At 31.5% G+C, this 19,914-nt stretch overlaps 3 protein-coding genes across 8 annotated transcripts in view; all 3 read right to left on the reverse strand.

Annotated features, from left to right (window-relative positions):
* The window catches only part of LOC111703356 (probable tyrosyl-DNA phosphodiesterase), an 8,086-nt gene extending 7,879 nt beyond the window's left edge, over positions 1-207 (reverse strand). Inside the window, exon 1 of the mRNA XM_023475268.1 lies at positions 132-207. Coding sequence (XP_023331036.1) covers positions 132-190 — 59 coding nt within the window. The 5' untranslated portion in view covers positions 191-207. The remainder of the gene's footprint in view (positions 1-131) is intronic.
* On the reverse strand, positions 190-7,411 carry LOC111703358 (uncharacterized). 5 transcript variants are annotated; one of them, XM_023475274.1, is made up of 15 exons: positions 7,305-7,411; positions 5,802-5,845; positions 5,579-5,665; positions 4,298-4,394; positions 4,005-4,055; positions 3,665-3,716; positions 3,389-3,456; positions 2,940-3,005; positions 2,710-2,742; positions 2,341-2,425; positions 1,704-1,852; positions 1,060-1,208; positions 499-736; positions 384-441; positions 190-309 (listed from the first exon to the last, which is right to left on the reverse strand). In XM_023475274.1, exons 1-15 carry the CDS (start codon positions 7,397-7,399, stop codon positions 205-207), a joined length of 1,377 nt encoding a protein of 458 aa, XP_023331042.1. In that variant the 5' UTR covers positions 7,400-7,411; the 3' UTR covers positions 190-204. The 5 variants fall into 5 exon arrangements, with proteins under 5 accessions (XP_023331042.1, XP_023331041.1, XP_023331040.1 ...); XM_023475273.1 differs by having other exon boundaries at positions 2,341-2,421; positions 2,706-2,742; XM_023475272.1 differs by having other exon boundaries at positions 2,710-2,745.
* Positions 7,399-17,352, reverse strand: LOC111703357 (uncharacterized). Of its 2 annotated transcripts, XM_023475269.1 has the most exons (17): positions 17,247-17,352; positions 17,055-17,124; positions 16,696-16,743; positions 16,044-16,129; positions 15,751-15,823; positions 15,148-15,215; positions 14,646-14,720; positions 14,519-14,564; positions 13,824-13,916; positions 13,403-13,483; positions 12,856-13,226; positions 11,918-12,125; positions 11,252-11,319; positions 10,947-11,066; positions 10,617-10,654; positions 10,161-10,219; positions 7,399-8,526 (listed from the first exon to the last, which is right to left on the reverse strand). In XM_023475269.1, the coding sequence occupies exons 1-17, from the start codon at positions 17,306-17,308 to the stop codon at positions 8,491-8,493; spliced, it is 1,602 nt and encodes a 533-aa protein (XP_023331037.1). In that variant the 5' UTR covers positions 17,309-17,352; the 3' UTR covers positions 7,399-8,490. The 2 variants fall into 2 exon arrangements, with proteins under 2 accessions (XP_023331037.1, XP_023331038.1); XM_023475270.1 differs by lacking the exons at positions 7,399-8,526; positions 10,161-10,219 and adding an exon at positions 10,284-10,351.
* Between the last annotated feature and the right edge of the window lie 2,562 nt (positions 17,353-19,914).

The raw sequence follows: 19,914 nt of genomic DNA on the forward strand, positions 1-19,914 counted from the left end.
AACAAAATCTTTATTTGTCTCAAAGAAAAATGTGTAATTTTTCTTAAAATACAATTTTCCTTAAATATGTTTTTTATTTAACCGTCATACATACATTTAACAATTTTCAAAAATTAAATAGTTAAGCATACTTTCTATAACATTTTTGCTTGAACGGGCATTCTGTCCTACTAGCTGCATCAGTTGTCATTTTTCTGAAACGTGTCATCTTTGTTTTATCTTAGTATCACAGGGCAGTTTAGATCTCATTAGTTTAACAATAGTTCCAAGGGTAGAATAGTCTCTACAGTACATATCAACAAACATTCTCTGAAAATAAAACAATTATTAATATCAAAATTTAAAATTTTTCATTTTTTCATTTTAATATTTTTGAAACAAACCTGAAATGATTTAGAGGTATTAAGTATAAAAGTTCCATAGAAATACTTCCCAGGATCCCTAATTAAAAAAATTAAATTAAAAATAAAAAGACTAATTAAGAAACAAAATTAATACCTGCAAAAGTATCCTTTACTTGTTCCAAGTTGAAAAGATTCGAATCCTAAATCTGGAATTATTTTATGAAAACTCTCTAGTGTTCCCAGTTCCGTTGAGATCTCCAGTTTTTCCCGGATTCCGTTAACAAAAAATGCGAGGAAATCTGGCAAAAATTCTGTTGAGAGAGGATTAAGAACTGGCTGGTCGTTTAACAATTGATCCGTCTGCAGAACTATTTGCTCTATTGATGATCTACCTTCTCGGTACTTATTCTAAATATTTTTAATCAAATTTAACGTCGCTCTAAAAAGAACGGCTAAGGCTCAATAATGACAATTTCAGTTAGTTCGAGTAATTTTGAAGGGGCAAAATTGGGGTTAACATAATTTTACTTTTTACCGAAGGATATTTGTTATTTTACTTCGCTTACAAAATCTACGACACTCACTTACAATTTTTACTAACTGGGTCTGCATGTCTGGAAACTTGGAAAATTCCAATAACTTATTTGTGAAATAATTCAGTACGTAAATAATTTTCTTATGAAAAATAAATCTGACATTTTATTTAGAAGTTTTCCTTGATTATGGTTCACTGTGAGAGATAAAGATAACGAATGAGATCTGAAGCAAGCAAGGACGGATTGAGGAAGAATAAGAACTCCAACTCCTCTCTCGTTATCTCCGAGCTTTTCACAAAACTCCGGATACAACCGACCATCTTGGTTACTGTAATACCAACAGATAGGAGTAAGACGAAACATATAGTTAATTTAGGAAACCAATTGTAAAAAAATATAAAACGATAATGCTATGTTTAAATCGACAGGTTCATACATTGATCAGATTCCTCAACAGCAGATAAAGGTTTGAATAGTAACTGTGAAAAATAATTTTATATAGCACTCGTAAGGGACTTCAAGGGAAATTAGACATAATTTCAAATGACTCTTCCTTTAGAAACGTGGCATGCTCGATTCACTAAGGTATTCTTTATCCCTTTATCGGAGCAACTATGAGAAAAAGTATTGTCATTTTTCTATCTTTATTTATGTCGAATTCGGCCGGACTCATTCCTTCTCTCAGCCGAGTAAATACGCATGTCATTTTGAGACAGAAAAACAATGACAGCACTTAAAACTCAATTTAATAAACACATTTTTCTTGAAATACTAAATTTCATTTTATTTGAATAATCTTGTCTAAACTGTATCTGTTGTATCCCTGAGAACTAAACAAGTTGCTCTATATTCTATACATGTATCCTCCCTACTCAATAGTTCCAACCTCAACCCTTGAACAGGATCCAGGGTCTCAATATCTACCAGGATTATCAGGTTCTTCCCAACAACACGAACCCGGCTCAAACCAAACTTTATCACAATATTAATTTCATGTTCTATTCGTTTTAAATAAAGTCTTTAACAGAAAAAAACCAGGCCGTATTACAGGATTTAAATGGGGGGGGGGGACATGGTGAAAACACAACTCAGTGTCAGAGTTAGAATATGAGATTTTTAGGGGAAGTCCAGAAGGGACACTAACCTATCCCCCCCCCCCTGTATACCAGGCCGTATTACAGGATTTAAAGGGGGGGGGGGGACATGGTGAAAACACAACTCAGTGTCAGAGGTAGAATATGAGATTTTTAGGGGAAGTCCAGAAGGGACACTAACCTATCCCCCCCCCCCTGTATACGCCATTGGAGAGTAACTCATCATATTGTACAATTTTAAGACATTAAACATTTTTCCTGGAACATAATTTTTAAGGAAATATCAATGCAATCATCATTTAAATTTTTTATTTTAGGTTGAACATCAAGGTTTTACATTTATTATAGATTTAATATTAACTGTTCCTTAATAGCAGATTGCTGATGCAGCTCTTTATCCTGTTCCTTCTTCTGGGTTGAATTTACAAGGTTTTGCAAGGAGCTTTCCTGTTGCAGACCACAAATATATCAAATACTAAAAATATAAAATGCTTTCCCCGATTCCCTTCGGCCCCAGCCACACCACATTCAAAACATTTATGTTCACAATATTTGAAATGTTTGCGCGGAAATTTTTTTTGGAGTTATTATTGCTGAATTGGAAATAACAAAATTTTGAGGTAAAAAATGTACGATTTTTATAAACTCCCCCTCCAAAAAAAAATCTTTGAAACTCATTACCCAACCTAACTAATTATATAAAATGTTGAATGGTAAATATATTTGTTTTCCTTAATAGGTTGAACATTATAAGCTGATGCAGAAAGTCTTCTGAGCGTTAGAATTTTTTTTTAACTTATATAATCATAATAATTTTGTGTTTGACATTCAGCAGAGATTTAAGACCTGACACACAAGTTTCCCCTTTAACTATCTGAAACTAAACCAACTTGCATAAAAATTAATTAATAATTAATTAATTAATCGGTTATATTATCACAGGTTAATAATGTTCTTCTCGCTCCCTGATTGTTTCTTGGATAAAAAGTTTTGTTGCATTCAATTCATTTCTTGAACTCTCCAGCCCTCTTCTAAAATAAAAAGACGGATCTAAGAAAATTTTAATTTAAATTGTAAGAAAACTTTTAAATTCAAATAAAATTAAAGAAAAAGATTTATGAAAATAGAAAAAAAAAAAAAAATATTAATCTCCAAAATGTCGTAAATATTTTATTGCCAATTTTGAGAGAAAAAAGTACATTTTATGCAGTATCAAAAATCTTCTATATAATAAAACAAGACATTCATATATATGTTCCTTCTGGCCAACCAAACAGCTGGAATAGGCTAAAAACAAATCAAATTTTTTTATCCACGGGCATTAACGCCGAGCCCTTTATCTAGTAAGTAATAAAGAAGCTTGCAGGATTTAGGTTCTATATTTTATTCGTTGGGGGGGGGGGTGGCTTGCTACCTAGTAATATCAAGTCTTTGTTTTAAAGTTTTCTGAAGCTTTTTCTGCTCGGCTGAAGGAGGCCAAACCTAAAAAATAACAATGTTTTTAATATGACTTTTTAATTTGCGGAACTAGTTTAAATCGGTTTTTTTGTGTGTTCCGACTCATTCTATTGTCTTTCATCTTAAACATTTGGAAATAAGTAAATTAGAAAAAACTTTTTTAATCCTTTTAAAATCAATTCCTTGAATTAAAAAGTATCAGCTACAATGGATTTAAATATGATATTTCTACCTGTGCAGTGTCGAAGTCTGTGTTCCCATCAGTAAGAATTGAGTCATCAAGTCTTAAAGATTTTTTTTATTAAAAATCTAAAATTTTTTAGCGATATATTTTTTTTTGGATGGGGATAATCTTCATCAATAATTTTGAGGATTTATTTTATTAAGTTTCTCTTTATTTAAAAACAGGGGTGTATATTTTTTAGTAATAAACACACCTAATTTCTGGGTGAAAAATGAGAGCGAGGAAAAAAAATTATTTTTCAAGAAAATATAACACCCCTGTTTGATAAATATACAAAAATGGACGAAGAAAAATAGAAAAAAAATGAAAATAAAATAATAAATCCTACCTTACATGAAGAAAGAGAAGGGATCTGTTTATATTCAAGAAATCTCCTATTCTAAAAATTAAGATAAGAAGCTAAGCTGAAAATAGAATTAATTAGGTTTTTAGGTCAGCCTAATCAGAAATGTAGTAATCTTATTATCCCAAACGAAGCACTGAGGGTTTTAAACAATTATTGTAGGACATTTGTTTCTTTTCATATGATGGAATTCGTCAATATGGAATAAATGCATGAACTAAACTAATATTTTGTGAATTTCATGAAATTGAATATTGTCTGATTGTAGATAGTTCTACCTGTAGCTTGAGACTTCACTAAACCTTCTCCTTTCAGTAAGATCGGAGCAAGAGATAAGAACCAGGATATCTTCACACTCCAGAACATAAAACCAACCTAACAAAATATAAATAATAATAATAATAATAATAAAAATACCGAGACAAATACGATTGGATAAGACTGTACCAAGTTTATGTGAGACCTAATCTAGAATATGCTGTCCAAGCATGGTCACCCTGGAACCAGAAGGATATTGACCTCCTTGAGGATGTCCTGAAAAGAGTTGTGAGAATGACAGCAGGACTGAAGCCAGGAACCTACCATGACAAGCTGAAAGAATTAGGCTTACCCTCCCTAGAGGAGAGAAGAAGAAGAGGTGACATGATACAAACCTGGAAAATATTGCACCAGCATATGATGTTTGCGAAAAAACCTGGTTTACTAGGTTAGATACAGCTTCTGCAGTTAGCACAAGGTTGAATTCATCTATATTCAACCTGGAGATGAAGAGAACAAACCTGGACATAAGAAAAAACTTTTTTTCTATTAGAGTTGTTAAAGCTGGAACCAACTGCCTGAGGCAGTAAAGGGGTCCATGACCCTATATGCTATTAAAAACAGTTATGATGAGCATAGAAATACAGCCATGGATCCAGAATAATAAATGATGACCTGACCCGCCACTTAATTTTTGCATGATGCAGGACCTTGGCGGAGAAACTATCAACGTATATCTGAATCAACTTCTAGAGGAGAGCACGTCAAAACAGGAACTGAAGTTGGAACTTCCGTTTTGAGGATATAGAGATAAAGCATTGATTTTTTGTTAATATACAGATTGTTTATTGTTTAATCTTTGTTCGATATCCCGCGAAGTGTGGAAAATGAACAGCCAATCAGAAGCCGAGCAGATACTTCGTAAAATTCAAAAGTGCCTATAATGGATATCGAGATCAGAAACACTTTTCCGGATAATTCTAAATTCTATTTAACCACGGGGCCCCTAGAAGAATTTTGTATATTGGAAACCATTGGAAAAGTAAAGTTCACTTAACTTCGCTGTAAAGTAGTTTTTATCAGTAACATTATTTATTTATTCTTTTATTTCTTTTTTAAAATTTTAAAAAATCTTATCAAAGTTTCTTTTTGTAATTTATCAAAAAAAAATAAACATAGGTTCAATAAAAATTTCAATTTAGATTTAGAGATAATTAAGAATGCTGCTAAACTCCAGTAGCTATCTGAATTGCCAACGTTTTCAAACAAAAAAATAATGGTTATTTTTTAACAGAACCTACCTATTCCGTGGTAAACATCAATCTTGTCAATGCTCGGTAAATCTTCAGGTAGAATTGATGTTCGCCAAATAATTCCGTTTTTAAGCTCTGAAATGATTAAATCATTGAAAAATGATTAAATCATGGAAAAAAATATTCATAAGTGTGATAAGAGTATAAAAGCGTTTCTACTCTTATCAACATAAATATACACATTTAAAAAAAGAAGGAAAACCTTTTTTACCTATTATGTGGGATTTGGTGACAACGGTTGCTTCAACGTCGGGTCTAGGAAATGTAAGTTAAAAATAAGCATTATCCGATATTACTGCTATAAGACTTAAGACATAGGATACACTAATGTGGCTCGTGAGAATTGATCTCAGTTATTGAGACTGTAATCGTAATTCCAAGTGACCCTCCATGCAAAGAGGGCTATGCTCAATTTACAACTGTACCATTAAAAGCTTTGTCTGATTAAGTATGAAGCAGATATGTATGTTCATAATTTTGAAAACTGATTATTTTCAATTCTCTAAAAAAATGATAAGAATATTTCTACTGCAGAAAATCATCTTTAAATTATCAGAATTTAACACTTGAAGCTAAAAAAAACGATAATATCTTCCACCTTATTGATCAGATAAAGGTTACGTTTCAAAGATACTGTTGTGGATCAGGCATTACCCTCTTTACATGAAGGATCACTTGAAATTGTTCTAACAGTCCGTTTTAGATTTTGATTTATCAGGGAAACATTATCCAGTTTAACGTAGGCTACACGGGTATCCAATGTGAAAATACAACTACTATGCACACCACTAACATTACTCTAAATAACGCCTAATTAATATGAATTTCAGTAAAAAAAAAAGACAAGGACTCAAGGAGTTAAAAGACACTAAATCTAACCTAAAAATACTAACAGAAAAGTGTGTAAAGATGAAATCATACCGTAAATCAAAATTAAACTACAGGGTGTCCCACATCATATTAGATCGTCAATAGGTCTTAAAATTTAATAAAGCTAAAGTTAAATAATAGAATAAGGCTAATATAAGAATTTTCTTGTGGAAAATGCTAAGTTTTTCTAGTTTATTTTGGCGTTAAAACTTGGAGATAATCTAATATAATATGTAAGATTATTTTCAAGTTTAAATGAAATTATAAGTTAAACATAGAGACTTTGAGTCGGTTCTTGTTTCCCAAAAATGTAAAACCCTAATCTTGGTTCAATTTGAATGAGCCAATATGATTGTATTCTATTTATATCTGTAACTAAAACTATCAATTATAATTTGACTAATTTCCCCCGGCATACATAAACATTACATACTAGCTTCAGTACCAAGCGTTCTCATAGATACTTCCGCCGTTTACCCGCGCCTGGTCGTAAATTACGATTTTAACTATTATTTCCTGTAAAAGTGGACCCACTCAATTTAGAATCTCAAAACCAAGCTATGAAACATTTCTGTGATTCCCCAATCAAAATTTGACGCAAATCAGTCAAGGGGTTGCTGAGTTTTGATCGGACATACAAACAAACAACTAGAGATTACTACTTTATAAATATAGATTTTGCCTAAAAATTACAATAACTTATTCTACATGATTTACTCTAATCCATTGAACCACAAAAGATACGGATTAATGCTTTCTGAAGGAAGAAACAAAACGGATTTTATTTAATTCTAAGCCAAGGTTTTCAATCCTCTGATCTGATATCTAAAAACCTAGACCATACCTTGGGTTGGAAATAAATGTTTGAGTGATTTTTCTAAAATCTTCAGGAATACTGGACTCATCATTTTTAATTATTATTCGTCCATCATAATTCATCTGAAATTAATAAGTTGTGTTTCATATACAATTTTATTACAATCAAGGAAAGGTTTGTGCATCATCAATTATATGATATACAATTACGAATCATGATTAAAAACTTTAATTTTGTTGCCAAATAACAAAACATACTTTAATTTGTAGGTAAAAATAAATGTACAATAAGTAAGAACGGGAATAAATGCTTATGCTGAAGACTCCACGCATCATAAATGTATATCCATAACAATTAGCAATGTCATCTAACATTGAAACCAATTAAAATAATTTCTCTTTGTGAACAGAGATTCGAGCATTGCTATCATACTAATTACCATTGAGCATGATCTTCCAAAATAATTATAATATTTAACAAAAGTAAAAAAAAATAAAACATTGCACTGCACTTAACAGCCAACAATACTTAAAATTAAATAATAAAAAATAGATTTTTAAAATTGTAAATGGAAAGAAAACAACATAAAGCATAAAGGAAGAGTAAAGATATAACAATTCCTTTCAAACATAAAAAAGAAGTTTCAAACCACAACTGAACAGGTTTACACATTGTCTTCCTCCCCGCTACTATACGTTCAGAAGATTTCAAAAGTTTTAGCCATTATAGTCAACTACACAACTACACAAAAAGAAAAAAGAAATTCTTGGGAAATGCAAACCCACTAAAAATATTCTAACGCTTCGTGCAACCATGTATGAATTCTGGGGAACAAAAATGATTTTCTAAAAGGGGGAATGATTTTTTAGGAAATATACATCCCTGAAGTTTCCCAATTTTTCGAAACTATATTTATTGCAGTTGCAAGGAAATGGAATTGCACGTAACACATTGATAAGTCTGTAGATTGGAAGGAGTTGAATTTCGTAGTTTCGGAGTAGGTGTATTATTACCAGGGTAAAGCATAAGACTGTGAAAGGCTACAGACTGTGATAACGACTATAGATCATAAAAAAAAATCAATTATCTCCATTGTCTCTAAGTAGTTATGTGAACAAGAGTTCGAATCAATCTTTAGATTCCAGCGTGACTGATGAGGTTGAGATTGATTGTACTACCGTTGCTGGCTGGCGGTCAAGTAAATCTTTGTATACTACCGCTGGCGGTCAAAATAAGATTGTATTTCAACCTAAACAAAAAAATCAATTAGACATTAACTCAAGAATTAAGATATACTTTTTATACAGAAAATATAGTAAGGCTAAATAAGAATGTTTATGTTTATGTTTATATTATTATTATTATTAACAATCAACCTACAGACAAAGTACAACGACCTGTAAGTTGAAATACAATGAAAATGTGGTAATGATTCTCATAACTCCTCTTGGAATATACCTCAAGGACCGGTGTTAGGACCTCTTCTGTTTCTTTTATTTATAAATGATTTACCGAACGCATCTGAATTTTGTACATCCCTGTTTGCGGATGATACAAGATTGTTTATGTCAGACATAAGTCAATTTGATCTTATAGAAAGATCCAATATTAAACTTAGTAAGGCAGCACTTTGGTTCAAAAGTAATAAACTAACATTAAATATCCCAAAAACAAAGTACATCATGTTTAGAAAGAAAAGCATGAACATCTCTTCCACTTTACCAGATGTTAGGATTGGTGGAGTATGAATTAATAGAATAAGGGAAGATCTGAAAAGTTTTTTAAATTTGTAGGATTACATCTAGATGAACATCTCTCATGGGATTATCATCTTATTGAACTAAATAAAAAGTTATCTAGTTCATACTTTGCTCTAAATAGCGTAAAAAATATACTACCTGTAAAAATAAGAAAAACTATTTACAATACACTTTTTTAAAAGTCGCATGGAATTTGGAACAACATGTTGGGATGCTTTAAGAATAAAAAAAATCAAGAAAAAAAGGCTATAAAAGCTTCAAAGCGCATACAATTCCACTTTTTGGAAAACTGAATATTTTGAAACTGCATGATATTCTTCAATTGAAAGGTTTAATTTTTATGTACAAATACTTCAATGAACGGTTTCCTGAATCGTTTAATAATATGTTTTGTGCTTTGTCTCATCAAAACCGAACAATATGCTTAAGATTAGAAAGACCAACAGAAAAGAATTAGAACAGTTTCCTAAAGTTTTCCTACCACAAATACGGAATTTATTGTCACTACAAATAAAAAACTCCTGTTCTTTAAACTCGTTAAAAAATAGATTGTATGTGGATAAAACAAATATGTATCTGCAATTTGAATGTTCAAGATCAAACTGTAATTCATGTATTTCTGAATAAATAAATGTGCAATCCTAAGTTCTGAGCTAGCTTTTGATTCTGATTGAGCTACATAACCCCCCCCCCTCTCTCTTCCTTTTACCTTCCCCTACCTATTGGACGAAACACCTCCAATTGTATGATATAAAAATTATATCATACAATAACATCTAGGTTTGCGAATAAAGACGGCCAATGTTGGCTTGGCAAATCCCGTCATTAAAGAATATATCTAAGTAAAATTATGTACTTTAATGATAAATATATATATATATATATATATCTATATAATGAGAATTTCTTGAATTTAATATTTTTATAACGAAAGCTTAATTTGCACTTAAAAAATTTTAATGTAAAGTAATCTACGATTCAAGTTGTTCTTTAATATGTCAAAACTCTGATCAATTGAAGCCATATTGCAGCTTCTAACCCAAATTAGAATTTTTGACTGTTTTTTTTCTGGGGGGGGGGGGATGATGAATAAATAAATTTTCCTTCTATAGCAACAGCTTACCGTGATACTGGTTTTATAGTCGGATGTCATAGTTAGACCCTCATAACTTTGATTGTAATCTAAAAACAAACATTATCTTAGAAGAAACGATATCATAGTTAGACCCTCATAACTTTGATTGTAATCTAAAAACAAACATTATCTTAGAAGAAACGATATCATAGTTAGACCCTCATAACTTTGATTGTAATCTAAAAACAAACATTATCTTAGAAGAAACGATAACATTTCATCGCTTTTGTTTCAAAACTCTTATGTTCCAAACCTTGGCTTATATCAAATGATTAATTCAAGATTAATATTTGATGATAACTTGGGAATACATTTTATTAAATTGATTAATATTTTATGATAACTTGGGAATACATTTTATTAAATTGATTAATATTTGATGATAACTTGGGAATACATTTTATTAAATTGATGAATATAGAACCAAGTAAAAACTATGCTTACCTAAGTAAGCTGCTTTTAACTTGTCTCTCAAGTCATGACTTTAAACATTTTTATTAAATTCTTTTTCAATGATACTTAAAATCATCCAGGAAAGAGAATCAAGAATAAAGGGAAAAAAGAGAAAAGATAACAAGAGAGACAAAAAGTTTTATAAATGGGACAAATTCGAGGAGATAAAATATATACACATTTTTTTCAAGAAAATGCTTACTTTGACTAATTTTTATTATAAAAACGACTATTAAAGAAGCAAAAAAACAAGTTAAAACTAAAATAAATCCTTAAAAATAAAAATTGCTGACACTGATGTTAATTCTAATTAAAATGTTCCTGAAAGATTTAGCGAGGGTAACATATTCTTGTTTACTAATACGTTTAAATCCTGGTTCATAATAATCACACTCCGGATAGTGTTTATTCAACTGGCTTTTAACACAATCAGCAACCTGCCTAAAAACGAAAAACAATGAAAAAGTCGCAAAAAGGTAAAAGGTGCACCAAAATTTTAAGAAAAATAAATTATTCAAAAATTTGAAATTTTGGACAAAAAAGAGCTTCCTACAGTATTAATTCTTCTAAATTAACAGAGATTAATTTCAAGTTTAAAAACTTATATTTCTCAAAGTTATCCTTACTTGTGAAAGTCTAGAACAATTTCCTTTTCTGATAAAACCGGTTTTTCCGGAGCAAATGCAGTTACGAACTAAAATATTCATAGCTTAAACATTACAGTTTTAAATAGTAAATATTTCCCTACAAATAGTTATTTTTGAGAATGTGGTTATTTCAAGTCAAATCACTATTCAAAATCCCCAGTTATTTAGATATGACTTTCATGGGGCAACAAATAATTTGATGATGTTTCCCTTTATGATTTTTATTTTTTTTATTTACAATATGTAAATAAAAAAAATAAGTAACACACTTCGAAAAATGTATTGGCGGAGAATTTCTTCTGGAAAGTTTTTGACGCTTAAATCTTCCAATCTGTGTACATACTTGAAATCTGTTTAGCATAAAGGGAAACATAAAAAAATCCGATATCCAAAAATAGTTCTAAAAATAATTGATTAAAGATCAGGCTGAAACCCTGGAATGTGGGAAGGACTTGAGCTCCATAGGAAGGATGTCTCAAGCAACCCAAGTAACGCCACCCCATACTTGCGTAAAGTATGATTTGATTTGATAGACCGGAACAGAAAAAAAAACAGTTCCAAGTGGAACGGGTCCTTATTACTACTACAAAGATGAGCAAAATAATATGAATTGTGTTTCTGATCCCTCGAGTCTGAGGGTTTTACCTCGACAGTATCTACTTGAGCCGGTTGTGTATCAGGTTTAATGTTCGAGACATCTTTAAAGTCAAAGGATCCCCTCTCCTTGAGAATACTGACATCTTCATCTGATCCTGGATTCAGCCTTGATCCAGGTTCAGATCCATATTCTACTTTAACTCTGGATGAAGTTTGATCGTCCTTCCTCGGCCTTCTCTCGGTTTTAATTTCCATACTAAAATAATATGTGGGTGGTGGGACATTTCATAAATATTACATTTCATACAACACATTTCAAATACAGGACATTCCATAGACAGAACATTTCATATACAGGACATTTCATATACAGGACATTTCATATACAGGACATTTCATAGACAGAACATTTCATATACAGGACATTTCATATACAGGACATTTCATAGACAGAACATTTCATATACAGGACATTTCATATACAGGACATTTCATATACAGGACATTTCATAGATATTATACATTTCATATACAGGACATTTCATATACAGGACATTTCATAGATATTATATTTTATACAACACATTTCATATACAGGACATTTCATAGATATTACATTTTATACAACACATTTCAAATACAGGACATTCCATAGACAGAACATTTTATAGATTGGACATTTCAAAGAAGGGATATTTTATAGATAGGACATTTAATAGACAGAGTTTATTTTTAATAGGTTTTTTCTTACTTAAAAGTAATATCATTGATGTTGTGAGCTGAGACACACACACACATGGCAAAACAATATATTTATATGCATACTTTTCAGAACTTATTTAAAAATGTATTCGTATTCTCCAGTTGTCACCTCTAGTACTTGAAATTCCAATTGCTTATTATCAGATTTCCTTTACTTCATATATAACTAGAAAAACCCAAGCGCAATGCAGTCTGGAGGGATTATTGTAATATATTCTCCTCACCTACTCTCCTCACCAAGACTGTCAATTCCTGAACTGGCAGCAGAGGAAGGATCTTGATAGGACCTAGACCTTTCTCGCGAGGACCTAGACCGATCTCGGGGGGACCTCAAACGATCTCGGGAGGATCTCCGTCGATCTCTGATCTCACTGGATCGACTTCTTGAGTTCCTAGAACCTTCTCTGGAGGATCCTGACCCATCTCTTGAACTTCTAGAACGAAAACTGTCAGGTGAACTCCTTGAAAAATCATTGGGCGATCGTGATCGATGCATGGAAGCAGATCGTTCACGCTTATATTTTCGTTCTGGTGAGAAGGGTCGATCGTACTCGACCGGCCTCTCCCTTTTTATTGATTCACGCAGAGGACTAACCTACAATAAAATCAATTAAAACCTGCATCAGGGGTTTATTTTTTCACACAAATCATTCCGTCAGAAATAATTTGTTCTTAAATTTAGATATTGTACGTGATTACTTGCATACAAATGACTTTTAACTATGTAACTTGGTTGAATGAGAATAATTTTTTATGTAATAACAAACATACCGATATTCTCTTATCTTTACACTGCAAGTACTTCTCTCTGTTGTTGACCTGGTTCATCTTGCAGTAATCACCCTGTAAACTCTAAAAAAATATTCTTTTTAAAACAGATCTTAACACTTCAGGTTAAATATCTTATGATATAGGTTGAAAAAATATTATTTGATAAAGCTTTTATATTATCGTTAAATATTTTTGAATTTTTTTTTGTTGCATATACTGTCTATATCATATATATAAATTGACCTAATACACATGAAAATCAGAAGTATATATATTTTAAGATTTTACTGTTATTCGAAGACAATCAAAGATTGTACTGACGTACTACTCCGAAGGTTTCTTTGAACAACATTTTTTTAACAAAAGAATTTATTTTTCTGAGGACGAGTAAAAACCCTCAACAGCCTGTAAACCGACATACCTCGCTATGGTTTCGAACATATGCTATTACATCCTCGCTCCTAGCCATATACATACCAGATGTGGCCTCGACCCAGGATCCTCGGTGTATTAACTAAACATTACAGAATTATTCATCATGTTGAAAAATACGGTCGTCTCAATCAATCAATCTATCAACCATTAGCCACTGCTTAGAATCCATTTAATTTTGATGCGGTTGCGGATCCGGATTCAGGTCATAAGCACTTCTTTAAGATTTACTAATTTTTTTTAACAATGCAGGATTGTCAAATAAAAATCATGAATTTTTTATAATCTCTCTTTTTCCTCAAACAGTTCAGATAGTACAAATTTGTTTTATGCAGTTTTTGGTTGATATTTTCCCCTTGGATCCGGATACGCGGATCCGTATCCAAAATCTCGCAGATCCAACGGATCCAGATCCAAAGCTTTGCAATAAACAAACCAGGAAATAGTAAGAGAAAAGAAAAGAAGGAAAGGGGAAGGTAGGCTCTGAAAGGGGAAGGTAGGGACTGAAAGGGGAAAACAGGGATGGAAAGGGAAAGGTTGGATATGGAAGGTCTGGGTAGGAATAGGAAGGTAGGAAAGGAAGCGAAGGGAAGTATGTTGCAAAATAAAAAGTAAAAAGACACAAAATACAGCCAATGGTGGCTAAATATAAAAACGTCATCAAGAGAAACAAAAAACAAGCACCTTCATCATATGGCGTTGCATGAATTCAGCATCTCCTTGCGCATTCCTAAATATTCATTGAAAATGAGGCTTAATTAAAGTCCCCCCCCCCATTTTCATTATTTATGAACATAATGAATTGAAGTACCTGCAGTCCCTTAAGCTACAGTGATATAGAGGATTATGATTCGGATTGGTATCATCACAGTACTCAGTTATATATCTTAACATTTAGAATTGATACCAGTAGATCATACAAAGATTTAATTAGGTACCAACTTGACTAACTTCTTTTGAAAACTTTAAACATTCTTTATAGAAGTCCAGCGACGTCGTCGTCGAAATACTTTTCTTAAATTTTAATGACTGCGGCAGTTAAAAAAGTTAATTTACGCTTTCAACACTAATATTTTTCTATAGATATTTTTAGCTTGTTGTTTGTGTCCAAGAAACGCCAAAACGGCTGAACCGATCAAGTCCAAACTTTTGATAACAACTCACATAACCCAGGCGTCGGGCAAGGCTTGTATCAGGACAGAATGGTAAAAATTTGTCTTATAATAATATTTGTTGTTGTGCATTTGTAAAATATAAATAAAGAAAAAGCTGCTGTCATGAAAAAATTTAAAAGCTACAATTATAAAACATACTTGAATCCAACAATATCTGTTTGTTTGTGCTCCAGAGCCGCGTAGAGATCTAAGAACTTGGACTCTACCTGGGGATATATTTAGTTTTATTAAAAGCTCCATGGGTATAATAATAATAATGATAATAATAATGATAATAATAATGATGATGATAATGATAATGATAATGATAATGATAATGATAATGATAATGATAATGATAATGATAATGATAATGATAATGATAATGATAATGATAATGATAATGATAATGATAATGATAATGATAATGATAATGATAATGATAATGATAATGATAATGATAATGATAATGATAATGATAAAATGATAATGATAAAATGATAATGATAAAATGATAATGATAATGATAATGATAATGATAATGATAATGATAATAATAATAATAATAATAATAATCGTAATCAACCCTTCTCCTTGGAAATCAAGCTTGAGTTTCCGTCCATTAAAGTTCTAATGAATAACCCCAGTTATGAACTAAAATTTGGGGGTGACATGACATTATTTTTGAAGGTATTTTCCCAGTATATCGTTAAAAATAATTAAGTCCGATATTAATAAATTTAAATCTTTAAATGCTAAAACCTGTGGACTTGGTTCTCTATTGGGACGATTAGCAAGTTCCTTCTTATATTCTCCATACTTCTTCAGGGCCTTTCTAAAAAATATCACAGAAATTTTCAAAAGGATGTTTCTAGATTGTCGAAATTTATTCCTTTCTAGAAATAAATAATTTCTTTGCCATGAGTTCCACAGCCTAAGTGATAACAGATTTGTTCGAAATCATTGTAACGATTTTAAAAAGCGGTGACGGGAATTAAAATGATTTTTAGGGAAAATATAAACTCCTGCGAGTCTATCTAAGAAAACAAACTTACAGAGTATGTTGGGCGCCTCCCTTGTGTGCTCGCAATGTTATCACAGACATTAGATCACACTCACAAAGCAGGCAACGGAAGTAAGACTAAAATAAAACTTAAAAGTCTCTTATTCAAAAATTGTCAAAAAGCATCCCCATTATGGAATCCTAGAAAAATACTTAATTTCCTAAAATATTTGTTTATCAATGGTTCTTCAGGTTTCAACTGAACAGCGTATATTTAGAATTAACTAAGAAGAAAGGGAATAGAGGATTTAAAGTACTTTTCCATAAAAATTAAACCAGAACTGAAAATTGCGAATTTTCTTATTACAATTTTGCAAATTTTCTGCGATTCTGTCGTACAATCTTTATAAAATTTTAGAATTTAATAGAAAAAAATGTTATCGGATTTTTTTAGGCCATAAAAAAAATTTCCAAAAAATATTGAAAAAACATCATAAAGGAGATTAGCACACAAAAGTACAACTTTGCACCAGGCGACGCTAATCACACTTTTTTTTTTGACTCACCCTGTAAATTTTAGCGATACCTGCAAGTCTCAAAGGTTCGGGAATAAATAATACAATGCAACATATTTGTTAGATCAATACTAAAGTTTAAGAAGTTAGAAAAATAATTAATTTCTTAAACGTAGATTTAACCAATACCTGTTCTGAAGTTTGTTTATCTTTCTTTCCGTGGGACTCAGATAACCCCTTAACACAAAAACATGTAAAAGTAATCATTACTACAGATAACGGAAATATAAAAAATTCCATTAAAAAAGCTCGCTTTTAAAATAAACATCAAATTTTTTTCAAATCAAATGTTTATGCCACATTTCTAAAATAATTTTAGAGAAGAATAAAAACACTCATGCATTTAGGGTTTAGATTCGATAAAATAAAAATGAATTCAACCTCCCTGAAAGGAAGTGTAATTCTTAAAAATAAATACCCCTACAGAAGAAGAGGGTTATACAATGTAGAAATCGTGTGGGGGGGGGGCGACTAAGGGGAGGGAATACCTTTCCTTTCTTCTGTTCATCAAAGAGATCAACTGAGGGTTTACAGATCAATGGATCATCATATTTCCACCTAATTAATAAAGAAATATTATAGAGATAAGAGAAAGCATTGTCTTCATTCTGACTTTCACGAAAAACCAACAGCTAAAGATTATTTTCTTTTGTAATTGTCTTAACTGTTTTTCATTATACCTGATTTCAATAATTCCGGGACAATTGACAAATATTTCGTCAGGTGGCGCCCAAGCCAGCATTTTATTTTATGAACTTTCTGTAAAATATTTTTGTATCTTTGAATCTGAAGGAATTAATTCTCCTAATGTCAATAAATCATTTGACATGTACTTTACGTATTCTAAAATGAAAATATTGAAAACTTATTTTACAAGTAAATCAATTTTGTATGTTTTAATGAAGCGCGGCAAAATGAGCATAATTTACAATTTCCGAACAGGGCAAAATATTCCTTTTTTTAAATGCAGCACTTACTGTCAAAAAACTTTCTCCATGAAAAAAATCCTCTTATCTTAGCATAAAAAAAGATGTTTTACAGGTTGACAAAGTTTTGTACGGTGTAGAGTGTTTTAGAGTACATTTTGTATCACAGGCTTCAGCCTGCAGTTTTTATTCAACAAAACGACGCAGAAGCTGTCTAAAATCACATTGCTTGTAAAATTCCGCAAGTGTCACTTTGACACCATTAGCTAGCTCTTGTAGTTAATAATTAAAACATTTGTCAGTTTTGCTGTCAAATTATTAAAGCGTACGACGCGCGCGAGAGAATTTGTGTAGGGGGGGGGGACACTTTTCTGTCCCCCTTATAAAGCCCTTTTATTTTGAAAAAATATTGATATATTTTTTAACTAATTAAACTATTCGATCAGGTATATTCCTAGAGAACGATTCTTCGCGCCCATCTTTTAAATTAATTATGAACATGTTCTCTTTGTGTACATCGTAAAACAAAACACAAAATTCAAATAGTTTGCGGATTTTCACAAAAAATTTCGTGGATTTTCAAAATTTTCAAAAATTTAATGAAGATCGAATTTTGATGGAGACAAATATTTGAAATTTTAAACATTCATAAACCTATATTTAAAAATTTAGTCTTATTCTTTTTAATTTTTTCTAACTGGAATCTAAATGTTGATTCTGATGAAATAGTTTATAAACTTCGGTCTAAATTAAAAATCTTTAAACAGGTAACTAATTTATACATTTGGCTATTTGTGAATAAATTTAAAATATCTCTAGTTAAAATCTTAAAAAGATTCTTTTTTAACTCTACTATTATTTGTCTTTTGTCAAAACAGGCGTACACTTGGGGGCTACATGGGAGCTCGCACCACCCACCCTGGATCATTAAAACCTATGGTTTCCAGAGGGTTTTAGGCCTCAACGTGAGAAAAAACAATGTACCCGGGACAAATTCATGTTTTCGCCTCTGGTTTCCATAGAATATTATGAACTAAATAAACCCTTACCTTTATTTCTAATTTAAGTTTCAGCTTTAGAAATGTCCCAAACAAGACAGGAGAAACCTTTTGGTGAAAGGTTAAAAGCATTCTTTAAAAACAGGACATCATTTACAAGGCCTCAGGTCATATTACATATTTTTCTTGTCGATTATGCTGATGCTAAATTATCAATATTTATTCAACAAGTTATTTGATATATAAACTAAGATCAACTTTAATTTTGTATTTTGCTAGGATATTGAGGTTGAGTTAAGCCAAGCAACTATTAATGATATTAGTTCTAATCAACCAACCCCCATCAGATTACAGGTAAGACATCGTCTTTGGAATTAACAAGTTCTAATTGTTTAAGTCCCAACAATCAATTTTAATAAAAATCCGGATACTGGATCCGTACTGAAAAAAAATACGATCTGGAGCCATCTTAGGGACATTTCTTCGAGGTGTGATAATTACATTTAGCAAAAGAAAAATTTCTATACAATTTTTGTTGGCAGTTTAAAGAATCCATTTCATGTTTATGGGGATCCAATTCCTGGATTCTGTCCGTACTTGAAAAGAATGAATCCGGATCCAAGCAAATTTCCAAAAAATCTTGTTCCCTTTTCGCTATTTTACCATTCAATGTAAAACTGAGGAATGTTTTATTTATATTTTATCTGTTTTTTTTTCAATGGTGGGTTAAAATCCTTGGTTAGTTGGATCCTAAGCACTGCTATTTTTCTAACAGTTTGCTGAATATTATCTGTCCATCCTTATTAAAATACATTAATGAATTTCGACAAGTGTGAACACTGCTTATGAAATTGTGGTGTAAACATGAAGGTGATAGGCTCCCCACGCATGGGTACTTTACCAATCCAGATCTTAAGCACTTATTGAAAATATGATGTTGGGACTTTCTCAAGGCATTTATTTACCAAAGTATCTATCTGTTTTTAAGTGTATATTTTCCCAACATATTATTTCCCAGGCATAGCCACAGCACTCAGACCCTTAGCTTGGCCTAGTTGCAGCTCAGTGCTCAGTGCATGGTGCCCTGAAGGCAGTCTGGGGGTTCCACATTGGGTTCCCTTTCAGATTTAAACTTGATTTGATTTAAAGGGTTAAAATTAAAACTGTTCTATATGCTAAACTGTAATTAGTAGTCATTGTCCCTTTTCAAAATGCCATTTAATTTTTTGTGAAGTTGTCTTTAAAACAATGACTTCGTAAAGTATCCAATACACGGATATATAATAAAATGGATGGATCATAGACGAGTTTCGATGTAATTTTCTGGGTGGGGTGTTATGCAGTACATTGGAGTTCTAGCAGACAATGGACCCTGGACCAGCTCTTGCATAATTCCTTTCTTATTTAGCCAAACTGAATTTTAG

This window comes from Eurytemora carolleeae, unplaced genomic scaffold (assembly GCF_000591075.1).
Source record: "Eurytemora carolleeae unplaced genomic scaffold, Eaff_2.0 scaffold549, whole genome shotgun sequence".
In the NCBI taxonomy this organism is placed as follows: domain Eukaryota; kingdom Metazoa; phylum Arthropoda; class Copepoda; order Calanoida; family Temoridae; genus Eurytemora; species Eurytemora carolleeae.

Coding starts and splice junctions, on each gene's coding strand:
- LOC111703358 (XM_023475272.1), bottom strand. CDS start 7,399: ATGAATTATGATGGACGAATAATAATTAAAAATGATGAGTCCAGTATT. Junction 4,056..4,297: donor AGTGAAGTCTCAAGCTACAG/GTAGAACTATCT, acceptor CTTAATTTTTAG/AATAGGAGATTTCTTGAATA. Junction 1,209..1,703: donor GCAACTTGTTTAGTTCTCAG/GGATACAACAGA, acceptor TTGGTATTACAG/TAACCAAGATGGTCGGTTGT.
- LOC111703357 (XM_023475269.1), bottom strand. CDS start 17,308: ATGCTGGCTTGGGCGCCACCTGACGAAATATTTGTCAATTGTCCCGGA. Junction 16,744..17,054: donor ATGAACAGAAGAAAGGAAAG/GTATTCCCTCCC, acceptor TTTTGTGTTAAG/GGGTTATCTGAGTCCCACGG. Junction 14,565..14,645: donor TGTAGCTTAAGGGACTGCAG/GTACTTCAATTC, acceptor ATGAATATTTAG/GAATGCGCAAGGAGATGCTG.